Source organism: Poeciliopsis prolifica, unplaced genomic scaffold, assembly GCF_027474105.1.
Source record: "Poeciliopsis prolifica strain line A6 unplaced genomic scaffold, Auburn_PproV2 SCAFFOLD069, whole genome shotgun sequence".
Classification (NCBI taxonomy): domain Eukaryota; kingdom Metazoa; phylum Chordata; class Actinopteri; order Cyprinodontiformes; family Poeciliidae; genus Poeciliopsis; species Poeciliopsis prolifica.
Window position 1 is genome coordinate 883,622 of NW_026562444.1, and position 12,193 is coordinate 895,814.

The 12,193-nt window shown below is 36.6% G+C and overlaps 1 protein-coding gene and 1 long non-coding RNA gene across 2 annotated transcripts; both read left to right on the top strand.

Moving 5' to 3' along the window:
• The first annotated feature begins 3,593 nt into the window (after positions 1-3,593).
• LOC129351782 (uncharacterized) lies at positions 3,594-5,449 on the top strand. The gene is made up of 3 exons (XR_008604778.1): positions 3,594-3,652; positions 3,883-3,941; positions 4,931-5,449. It is a non-coding gene; the product is annotated as an uncharacterized LOC129351782 (long non-coding RNA).
• A 3,535-nt stretch (positions 5,450-8,984) lies between these two features.
• On the top strand, positions 8,985-11,966 carry LOC129351653 (uncharacterized). Its single transcript, XM_055020602.1, has 2 exons — positions 8,985-9,463; positions 10,331-11,966. Exon 2 carries the CDS (start codon positions 10,359-10,361, stop codon positions 11,964-11,966), a length of 1,608 nt encoding a protein of 535 aa, XP_054876577.1. The 5' UTR covers positions 8,985-9,463; positions 10,331-10,358.
• Positions 11,967-12,193: the final 227 nt, after the last annotated feature.

The window sequence follows — 12,193 nt, forward strand, 5'->3', positions numbered from 1 at the left end:
GACTTATAATTTCTTCTAGGGTTTTAGAATGAAGTAGTTGAAAATGGGTCATTTTTCCTGTATTTGTTCTGTTTGGGTTCAGCAATGGTTCTGGCTTTAGAGTTGATGTGCAGATTAATCCTCTGATTTTTTTAATTTTCTCTGAAAAGTAGCTGGAAAACTTGTTCCATCAGCATTAGATTGGATTCAGGTGGTAAAGTCATAGGAGGGTTTGTGAGCCTGTCAACTGTTGCAAATAAAGCTCCAGCATTGTTCATGTTTTTGTTTATGACATCTGCAAAGAAAGCCTCCCTTGCATGTTTTAGTGTTGAGTGATAGTTACATAGTCTTTCTTTATAGATGTCATTATGAACGTGAAGTTTGAGTTTTACTCCATTTTGGTTCTGCTCTGTGACAAACAGTTATGTACTCACAACTGTTTGTGCTTTTCTCCATGGAGATTTCTTTCTACCAGTCAAAACCTTTCGTTTAATTGGGCCAATAGAATCAATGATATATGAAACTTTAGCCTGAAAATCATCTACCAACTGATCTACATCATTACAGCTTAAGGGTGAGGAGGAAGAGTAGATTTGATTAAATGTTTCTGCTGTTTTTCTGTGAAAGAACGTTTTGTGACAGTAGCTGTTTGTCCAAGTGGGTCAAAGAATAAAGAACCTTCAAAGATAACAGCAAAGTGATCCGACAGGGCGACATCAGTTTACAGAGACATTGGAAATATTCACACCCTTACTGATAACCAGGTCCAGTGTGTGTCCTTGAGTGTGTGTTGCTTGTTTAATATGTTGTGTAAACCAAAATTTTCTAAAATATTAAAAGCTTTTTTGCCCCTCTGTCTTGGGGTTTGTCCACATGAATGTTGAAATCACCAACAATTATTAAACAATCATAATCAATGCATATGAGAGATAGATCATTCAAGTCAGTAAAGCAATTTTCCACATATGCTGGAGTTTTGTATAAAGTTAGTGTCAAAGTTCGTTTGAAGCCTTTAACCTGAATTCCAAGATACTCAAAAGATGTGAAATGACCCAAAGAGATTTTACTACAATTTATGGTTTTCTTAAATCTCGAAGCCACGCCTCCTCCTTTTTTATGTTTTCTATTCTCACTTAAAAAATTGTAGTCAAGAGGCGCTGATTCAATTAGTACAAGCTCTTAGTTTATTTGACTGACCTCTCGTTCACCAGATTTATTCTTAGGTCTTTTCAAAGTGAAACTGTTATTTTTAGCTCAATGGTTTTCATCAGTTCATGAACAAATTTAAGCAAATTTCCTAGAGTTTCCTCTCTAGATAATTTTAAATCCAGTCAATCCAAATGTCAGCATGATTTTGTTTTAAGGTTGAATTGGGCGTTTTCCCAAACTCAACCAGGTTTTTGTTTCCCACCTCAAATGTTTTGTTCACCTGGAGAATCATGTAGTTTTGGTTTGACTTCATAGGACAATAGATTCAAAATGCACCATATCTGTTATATTTTGCTTTTCTTTCAGTTGTAATTCGTTTTATGGTTTGTCATTGTTGTGAATTAAAATGCTTTATTTCGCTCAGATTTACATCTTTTCTGTATTTGTGGTTCCTGATGTTTCTTGGTACTGAGTTTGGGGGAAAAATCTTTAAAAATGTTATATATGCTTTAAAACATCAGATTTGTTTCTTGTTGGATTCTTCCCAGGGTTTTGCTGTAACTCCATGTTTCATGTCCTGTTTTTATTGCTGAACTTTTCTCATTAAAAAACTTATAAAACGTATCATTTGAGTCTGTGCCTTGACTTTGACCACATTGACAGATATAAAAACATCACAGGATGTTGTAATAATTCAAAGTAGAAAAAGGAAAATAAAATCCTTGCCATGCAGATTTTAGAGTGAAGTAATAGTATTATGACTCCTGTAAGATCAGACTTATTGGTTTCGTCGAGAAAATATAATTAGCTTACAAAGAAGAGCAAAAACCCGTTGGACAGAAATATGTTGCTTACTGCCAAGAGATTAGTTGTCAGTTTGTCCTTTATTCTTGGACAGACCTGGAGATGACGGCTGAGACTCGCTCACAGACGGAGAGAAAAATGGCCGGAGGATTATTCTCCCAGTTTGTAGCAAACTGGTTTTGTTGGTCTGTAAGGCCAGAGTTTCCAGAGATTTAAGGAGGGAATATTCAGGATTGATCATCTTCCAGCTCTAAAACAATACACTGATAGATCCATAATCACAATATCAATTCATTTTGTGGAGATCATCTCCCCTGCTCTAAGGAGTCTTCGTCATGGCCAGGAAATCTGGCTGATTCCTAGAAACATGTTCCTTCCTGATTCTCCCATCAATTCCAATTCATCCGTCCTGATCAATTCTGTTCCTTTATTTCTGAATTAGAAATAATGGTTTTGACATTTCAGTGACATTTTACACTGAAATGTACAATGTCTTTTATCTTGGCGTGTATTTCAGCCAAATGATTTTAAAGTATAGTTTTTCTCAGAGTTGTTTGTGGTCGTTAATGTCTGCCTAGTAAATGCTCCAAACTTGTTGTGTTCCAAAGGACATCAGGTGGTAATATTTTTAAATTTGGTGAATATATTTAAATTAATGCTTCCAAAGATGTGTGACCTGTTTGTCTCTAAATGTTGATTGAAGATATGCAACAGGAATGGTAGACGGTAATAAAGATACATTTAGGAATTAGTGGAGAGAAAAATATCATATATCAGTAGAAACTGAAACGACTCCAGGAACATGAAAGCTTTTTCCCCAAACTCACTGAGCCACATGCCACAAATCTGGCATGAATCATTTTACCTCAACAGAAGTTTCCTGGTTGAACATTTGAAATGGGATCATTTAAATATATGGCCGTTTTTGTCCTCCCAGTGGAATAATGGACCAGATCTTGACTCTCACAGATCTGCTGATGATTCTCTGGTTTTCGTGTTTTATGGATCTTCATACCAACGTCTAACCCTGTGGCAATTTGTGGAGCTGAAACTATGACAGCTTGCAGTGACATTGGAAAGAGATTTGGCTTTGAATGGTAAAACCTGTAAAATCAAACTGGCCTTGAAAAGCAAAGCAGTGAGATGTAAGAGCTGATGAAACTTTCTGATGAGAAGTTTTCAATGGCATCATTTTGGTGTTGTTGGCTAAACAGCAAGTTCCTTCAATGCCTTTTCGGTATTTTGTCTTTCAGTGTGATTTTACAGTATTTTATTTTTGACGTCAGTGTAAATTTCCATTGGACTCTGCTGAAGACTCTACTGGTCACTGATAAAAAACGTGAAGATTTTCTCTTTCATACTATTTTATTTTTACTTCCTGTTGTTCAGAAAACTTCCTATTGCAAAGCAAAGATATTTTCTTCCTGCTACAGCAAGTGACACAAGGAAAAGTCAAAGATGAAGAGTTTTTAATCATTTGAAGGTGGAGCAGATTTGCTTTCTGATAATCTCCATACAAGGAAGTACAGAAAAATGTGACTTGCTTGGGGAAAGTAAAGGCTTCAGATGTTTCAAGTTGAATGTGAGCCAGAATGGATGTGATGGTTTTTGTTTCACTCTGAGTAAAACTAGGTGTGTTTCAGAAGTATTTGTATACAAGCAGGAGCAACACTGAAAGATCACAGATCTCACTCTCATCACCTCTAAAGAACAGCTGGAGGTAAGTCTGAACGATGCTGAATTCATTTAGTGAACTGCTCTGATGTGTTTCTGCCAGCAGAACCAATGATTGGGCCCCAGAACCTGAGTTCATACTGAGGAGGAAACCATTTCTAAATGTTTGTCCAGGGACACATCAGTGCTTTAGGTTCAACAGTCTTAGCTAATCTAGTTTCCTTAAACAAATCTCACTATGTCACTAATTCTCCATGTTTCTGTGAATTAACTCAGATTAGCAAAACTCAACACCTGCAGACCCTGAGCTACAGAGGACAGAACAGTCGGCAAAGGTTTGCATCATTTATTTTAATCTTTGACAGAAATGTGATTTAGTCCAACCCAACTGCTTTGATTTCCTCCCACAATCAAATTTTCATGGGTTTTGAAAACATGCATGACCATTTTTACATTTTTATTGAGTTGGAGACATTTGAGGAAATATTTACTCCATTCTTCTTTGAATGATCGTTTCTGTCTCTTCTGATGGAAACTGACTTTGCTATTCTCACTATTGTTGGCATTCAATGTTTTAGTTATCAGTTGTATTTATTTTGCTTGCAAACATTTACATAAATACGTCCAGTCATATAAAGTTTGTGTTGACATCAAACATCTGGAGTCTTTTTATCGACATGCAGTTGATGCTTGAGGTTCTGAACCTCTAATATTTATAAGTTTGTAACGTTCAGAAAAACCTTTTAGCTCCTTGAAAGGGTTTTCTCTCTGCAGCAGAACTACATCAATAAACAGTTTTTCATTCACACAATTTTACTGATATTCATAAATATTTTATTGTTTTTCATCAGAACAAGAAAATGTAAATATGTTCTGTGTTTATTTCAGGAATTTGTCAGACTGGAAATCTAAACACTTTGAGATCTTCTGAATTAAAAAAATAAAAAACTCCCATTAATTTCAGACATGATTCTGAAAAATGTGTGTAAACCTGCCTGTCAGAAATATACATGATTTTCACCCAAACGTGTGAATCTTTCAAAGACATCCGCCTTTCATCAGAGTTTCATTTTCATTAACAGAAACTATTAAAACAAATGATTTAATCTGATCACATTATTCTGACAACAAAATGCCACATTAGGAAATATAAGAGATTTACGATAAAAGTTAGTTGTGATCTTTTTAACAGATGTTTTCCAAGAAACCCCATAATTATGTTGGAAGTTTCATTTTCTGTGAGGAATAATTTTGATTTTCCTGCTTTAATAGCTCGTGTTAATTAGATATTAAATCCAGTATTTTCTCTGTCTTCTGATTGCAGGCAGATCGACACCAATCGTGACGATCATGATGGGCCTGTTGTTCACCCTTCGCCTCCTCATTGCTGGAGTCGTGTTGGTTTTGTTGCTTTTATTACTCTGGCAGAAAATCATCACTGACAGACTTAGTCCACGTAGGAAAGCAAGTTTCAGATGTAGTAATGCCAGCGTTAAAAGATCCAGCGATATCATTTACTGTTTCGCTAAAGGTTAGCTCTTGAGAAACTGGATGCTGAGCGCAGCAGCTCAGTGGAAACATGTGGAGGAAACATAAAGACGAAACATTGGCTTGCTTGTTACAAGAGGACAAACTTCCAGTCACCCAAACTGTAGTAACTTTATTAAACGTTTGAATGTATTTTATTTCTTATTTTCATGCTTCTTTTTTTCAGTTTCTGAAATTTAATTTGTAGTGTTTTTATGTTTAATTTTACTTCCATGCAGATATTAATATTTCAACTTACTGTGTTGGGGTGTCAACAAAAGGTTTAATGCAGTAATAAAATGTTTTTTATTTCAGACATCACATTGTTTTTGCTCTGCTCTACAGTCCTATCGGTGGCTGTTTCCCAAATCAAAAGTAGTTTTGCTTAAATTATGGATTCATTGAGTAAAACAGACGCTGTCACTTTGGGTGTTGATTATTGCTGTTAAGGTGTTGCCATATAGGTTCATTCCTGTTTAGTTTCATAGTTTATTTTTGTTTTTTGTATTTGTTGTGTCGACCATTTTGTTCATCTTTATATTTGTCTTTGACAAAGAAGGACTTACTGACCTTCTCACATTAAAATATTGCAACACAGTTAAATAATTAGCAACAACAAAATCTCAGTCAGATTATTTATATTTCTGTGTAATTTAGCAATAATAATTTGGTAATTTTATGTGACCTAAAACAAGTGACTCTTGGTCTGAGGAGAAAAGGTTTGTGTCTTTCCTGTGGCGTATGTAAACTTCTGGTTTTAGTTGTGGAGGCTCTGCTGCCCTCTGACCTTTGACCCGATCTGACCCTGGGCGTGTTGGAAAGGCTCCAGTCTGCATCTGAACTGGGCAGCAAATGAAGAAGTGAGAAGCTGCTTTCAGTTTCAGATTGACACGGGGGATTTTCCAAAAAGTTTGGCTTCTTTCAAAAGAGTCCGGACAGCAAGAGCAGATTTTATTCTGGCTTTTGTCTTAATATCAGCAAATGTCAGCGTAAGTCACCCTGTCCTGCTTTTCCTGCTTCATTACACATATTCTGCAGAAAAACATCTAAATTCATTCAAGCTGCATAAAAAGAAACAATTTATTTTTCCACTGTGACTAAACTTCCCTTATGTTGGTTGGGATCAACACAATTATATTCTTGTACCAAAAAAAGAGAAAAGTTTTTTTCATGACTTTCGTGATACATTTTGTTAGTATTGCCCATTTTAAACTGTAAGCTTTGGTTAAAAACATTAAAATAATATTTTTTTCTCATTCCTCCAAACAGAACTGGTGAAATTTGGCCAAATGTTGTGACTTTCCTTCAATAATCTAATAAAGAAACGTCTGTCAGTGTGGAAGTGGCTTGTTGAGGCTCCGCCCACTGACAGGACGCCGCAGCATCCTGTCCACATCAGATTCTCTCGTTAGGAGGGTTGAAAACCACAGACTCATTCACAGAAATGACAGAATCAGCAGGATATCAGAACACAGAGAGAAAAGCAGCAGAAGCATTGAAATAAACGTATTTCATGGGTGTGGGTGTTTGATTGTTGGCTGGAGGTTTATAATCCTGTGAGATTATAATTTCTAAGACAACCTTCCAGCCTCGGTACCTGCTGAGGTTCAGGTTCTGAAGATCAGAGTCTCTTTCAGATCGGAGCAGAACTGATTTCACTTCATGTTGATGCAGAGAAACTGAATTCGTCTCAAACGTCATTTTCAGGTTTTCCACAGAGCCTGAAGTTAGGAGAGTCATTTAATCATTAATGTTCAGTGACAACCAGCCTGGGAAAACATTTCTATGATGATTGGTTGATGCCATTTTATGAATTTATTCACATTTTTATTTTTAATACTTAGTACGAGGAAAGGGATGAATTTCTGTGTCTGTATTTGTTGATTATGTTCATAATATTAATTCTCAGGACCAACAACCATGCAAGCACTGAATCCTGTGTGGTTTAGGATTGATATTATATGTTAATTAACTAAAACCTGATTAACTCTGCACTGTTCGCCAAAGAGTTGGCATTTCTAAGAAATGGAAATGAAAGCCCATCATTTCTGAGAAATCCTTTAAAACTCGTCGACACATGCAGGTTTTTTCTCTCTGACAAAAAATGTCACAAGCTTTTTTACTTTGCTTTTGAAAGTGTGTGTGTGTGGGTGGGTGTGTGTGTGTGTGTGTGTGTGCGTGTGTGTGTGTGTGTGTGTGTGTGTGTGTGTGTGTGTGTGTTTTATCGGTTTCACTTCTGTTTTGAGCTGAATTGTGAGGTTATAATGCAGCTGCAGGAAATAAACGCAGAACTCTTCCTCCGGTTCTGACAAAATGCTGGTAAGTTTATAAATTCTCACATCTTCACTTTTTTTCTTCACATTTTTAAAGTTTTATGTTTAACTTGTTTTGCAGATTTTTTGTGACATGCAGTGAATAAATTGTTTGTGTCTTTTGTGAATAAATGCAGTTTATTAGCAGCAGAACAGAGATACAAAAGATTAGTTTCTATTTAACTTTTCTGAAGTAACATTTTTAAGCCAATATATAATCATGTATCCTTGGCAAAAATAAAACACACTATCAGTTTGATTGATTGAAACATAATCAGTTTGTTTATAAAACAAATATTAGTCCAATAGAAAAGTTAGAGAAAACAATTATGCCCCTAGAAATGTAGACAATAAATGGATTTAAAATGTGGCTAATGCTTTAACTTACTGCAACTTAATGCTCATTAATATTAAGAATGGATGTTTTGAAAATATGGCACAAAAAAGCATAACTAATAAGTTCATGTGAAACTCCTATTTGATTCTCTCTTTTCTGTTTGAGGTAATAAAAGCTCTTTATCAATCAGTTCTTCATCAATAAATCAATAAAGTGATCAGGTCCCACAAATAAATAACAGAATTAAAAGAAAATTAAACTAAACTGACACAAGATGAAAGCAGAAACAGACTGAAAGCTGCAGATCTTCAGAAGTGATTTGATCATTTCTCATGTTTTCACATGTAACATGTGAAACAGCTGCAGGGGGATGAAATGTCCCAACATGCAGCTCAGATCTGCTTCATTTTTTATGGCCCTGATTTGGGTGTTTTTGTCTTTTGCTCCATGTTGAACTTTTACAGTAATAAACTGACGAGTTCAGAATTTTTTCTTCCAGATTTTGTCTCAAAAGTTGAATTAAAGTTGTTTCTAAGTTTCTAAATTCTTTTCTGCATCAAGTCAAATAAACTTTTGACTAAAACAATTAAACCTGAATATGTGAGCTGTAAAGGGTTAAAGTGCAAACATTTGTTTTCAGTGCAGTTCTGCAGAGCCAAACTGTGTGTTTACTGCTTCATGTTAGTTTACAAATGATCAAACTCATTCAGTCAAACTGAATATGATGTTTTAAATTTATCAATTAACATTGAATCACAGAAATAACCATTATTAACTACAGGTTACTAAATGTTAATTATTCTGATAATTGTGTTAAATATGATGGTTAAATCTATTATGAAAGAGAAACTTCTGTGTTTTTCATGTTTCCATTTATAAATATTATTACATAATTTAGTCAGACCTGATAATTAATGTTCTTTTTATTGCATTTCAGGTTATTGAGAGATGCTGACTGGAAGCAGCTAAAGCAGGTTTGTTGTGACTCGTGTTTAACTGAAAATGATCCATGAGTGAAAGAGATGAACGATCTGCTCTACAAAATGATTAGTTTTGTAGAGGTTTCACATTCCAGGCTCACTTTTTTGTCTCACTGCTGAATAAATGATCTCAGATCCAGTTTTGCTGGTAGACATGATGTCTGTTCAAAACCTCAGACTAGTTCCTGCTTCTCTAATTGCTCTGTCACAACACCATATAGATCTGGATACATAACAAAATTCAGGCCATATTCACTGCTAAGGTGAGAATATTCAGTATGGGATTAATGGGAATATTCACATTATTGACAGAGGAAAGTTTATTTCTCCTTTCCTTCTTTGTCCTCCATCTCTTCTTCTTCTTCTTCTTCTTCTTTTTGAATCCACATCCCGTTCTGTTCCTATTAGACCAAGTCTGTTCCGGGTGTCTGGCAGAAGACACACAATCTGGGAAATCAAATGATTAAATCAGATTATTGGAGAAATGGTTGTAGAAGTCAGTCCTGCACTTGAGGTTGCCAGTTCGATCTCTGTTCTGTCCCCCTCTGTCGTTGTGTCTTTGAGCAAGACACTGCCCCCACATTTCCTGCTGGTGGTGGCCAGAGGGCCCAGCAGGGGGCGCCAGTCCACAGCAGCCTCACCTCTGTCAGAACGCCTCAGGGCAGCTTGGAATGGGACAACAGCAACATACAAAATCTGCAGTAGGTAACTTTTATAATATAAATGTCACAATAACATTACAGTGTAACATCTGTGAAAAAATGGGGTTCACAAGGATGATTGACAGCAGTATGACCGTCCTCCTGGCTCTGATTGGCTGTTCTGATGGAGCAGCAGTCTCTTTCTGCTGATGGCTGATGGTTTTTTTTAACAGATTATCGGTGTCGTAGTGAAAGTTTCAAAACATTTGTGAAATAGACAATTTTTTAAAAGCTGTTTTGTGCAACTTTAAAGTTAAATATAACAGTGAGTTGAGGTGAGTCAACATTAGTCAGCATGCGCGTGATAGCCACATACTGTTGACTACATTTTAGCTAACCTTAGCAATATAGCTAATTTTAGCTGATACACTATTGTTTTCATGCTGAATGGCGTGTTAGCTGATAGTCCACATGCTAATGATGGCAACAAAGCTAAAATGAGCATTTAGGTAATGGTAGCTTATGTAGGACTGCTTGCATACTGGATGGAAGATGTTACTGGAGGTCAACATGCTAGCAATAGCCTTCATGCTAATCATCATGTTAGCTAATTTTGCTATAAAGACTTCATGATGGAGAAAGCCAATGTTAGTCAACATGGTAGTGATAGCTCACATGACAAGACTAGCCTTGTGGCTAAAAATAGCATTTTAGTACTTTTTGATATAACAGCTTACCTTTAGATACTAAATAGACTAGGTCAGTGTTAGCATTAGTCATGCTAATATTTTAGGCTAGCATGTCGAATAACATCCTACCCTAAAGTATCTGCTGCTTAACTGATTAGATGGTGCAATAATAAAACATGTTACTGTTTCATAGGATGACATTTTATTTTTGCTGCTGTTTCCATTTGTTTGACTCCAGGCAGATTGACAACAAAGAAGAATCTACAATGGCTCTCAAGACGTGGCTGTTGCTGATCAGAACTCTGATCAGCGCTGTTGTTTTAATGGTGATACTCCACTGGCTGAACATCATCACACTGAGTGATGCATTCACTTCTGAAAGGAACCTATCAAAGTTGGTCATCGCAGCATTAAACGATCCTAAGATATCAGGGGCTTTAACACTAACAGTCACTGTGTTCTTCATCATGTCAAACTCCCTCACAACAACTCTCCTGGTATTTGTGTCTGCAATATTTAGCATGCATTGGTTGAACATGGTTCAACTGGCAGGTTTCCTCCCATCTGCATTAGATGATCCTAAAATATCAGGAGTAGTAACTGTGTCAATGATAGTGTCTCTCACTCTGTCAACCTCATTAACCACAATTATCTTGGCTACTCTGAATGTTGTACTTTGGTTTAATTGGCTGAACTTCATCACTCTAACTGACGTATTCACATCTGAGAAGACTTTCATAGAGTTAGTCTTCACAGCATTAGATGATCCTAAGTGTTGTGGAGTGTTAGCACTGACAGCCACTGTGTTTTTCATCAAGTCAAACTCCCGCAGAACAATTCTGTTGGTTGTTGTGTCTGCAGTATTTAGTCTGCATTGGTTGAATGTTGTTCCACTGCCAGGTTTCCTCCCAGCAGCATTAGATGATCCTAAGATTTCAGAAGCGATGACAATGATGATCACAGTGTTTTTCACTCTATCAAACCCAGTGACTACAACTGTCTTAGCTGCTGTGAATGTTGTTCTTTGGTTTAATTGGCTTGAATTCATCTCACTGAAGAATGTATTCACATCTGAGATCAGCCTTTCCGAGTTCGTCTTCACAGTATTAGAAGATCCCAAGATGTTGGGAGTGTTAACACCAGGAATCACTGTGTTTTTCATGTCCAACTTATGGGTAATAACACTCTCACTTACTGTGTATGCAATCTTGCATCGCTATAACATCATTACACTGACAGATTTCTTCCCATCATGGTTAAAGAATCCCAAAATATTAGGAGTGTTTATGGTGACAATCGCAGTGCTTCTCACCGTGTCAACCTCACTGATAACAGCTCTCTCAGTTGTTGTGAACATCATACTTTGGTCCAATTGGCTGAAAATCATCACTCTGATGGATGTTTCCTTATCTGGAAGGAACCTTTTAAAGTTGGTCATTCTGGCATTAGACGATCCAAAGATATCAGGAGTGTTAACCCTGACGATCTCCATCTTCTTCTTTATGTCAAACATGCTGGTAATAACTATCTCAGTTATTGTGTCTTTAGTATTTAGTTTGCATCGGTTTAACATCATTTCACTGACACGTATCTTCCCTTCAGGGTTTAAGAACCCTAAAATATTAGGAGTGTTAATTGTAACAGTCACTGTGTTCCTGACCTTTTCAACCTCTTTGATAACAACTCTCTCAGTTGCTGTGAATATCACCCTTTGGTTCAACTGGCTGGACATCATCACAGTGACAGACTTGGTCAAACTGGGTTCAGATGTATTCATATTGTCCAACAGTGGGTCAAGCTACTCAAACACCCGCACTGAGTCAAGCCCAGGAGAGAACGATTGGCTGATGTTGTCAAAGAGAAAAGCACTCTAATAATGTCACACACCAGCCGTACCCCGGTTTACAGACTAACTCTAGAAGAGAAACAGATCAACATTAAAGGTTGCAAGAGTTTCACTTTTGGAGAGAAATCCATAAATTGTAACAGAAACATCATGGTTCTTGGAGCTGCAGGTGCTGGAAAGTCCACTGTCATCAATGCGATGATAAACTACGTTCTAGGCGTTAGATGGGAAGACTCGTTTCGGTTTAAGTTAGTG

Bases quoted from the DNA above. Each gene is read 5' to 3' on its own strand.
- LOC129351653 (XM_055020602.1), top strand. From the start codon at position 10,359: ATGGCTCTCAAGACGTGGCTGTTGCTGATCAGAACTCTGATCAGCGCT.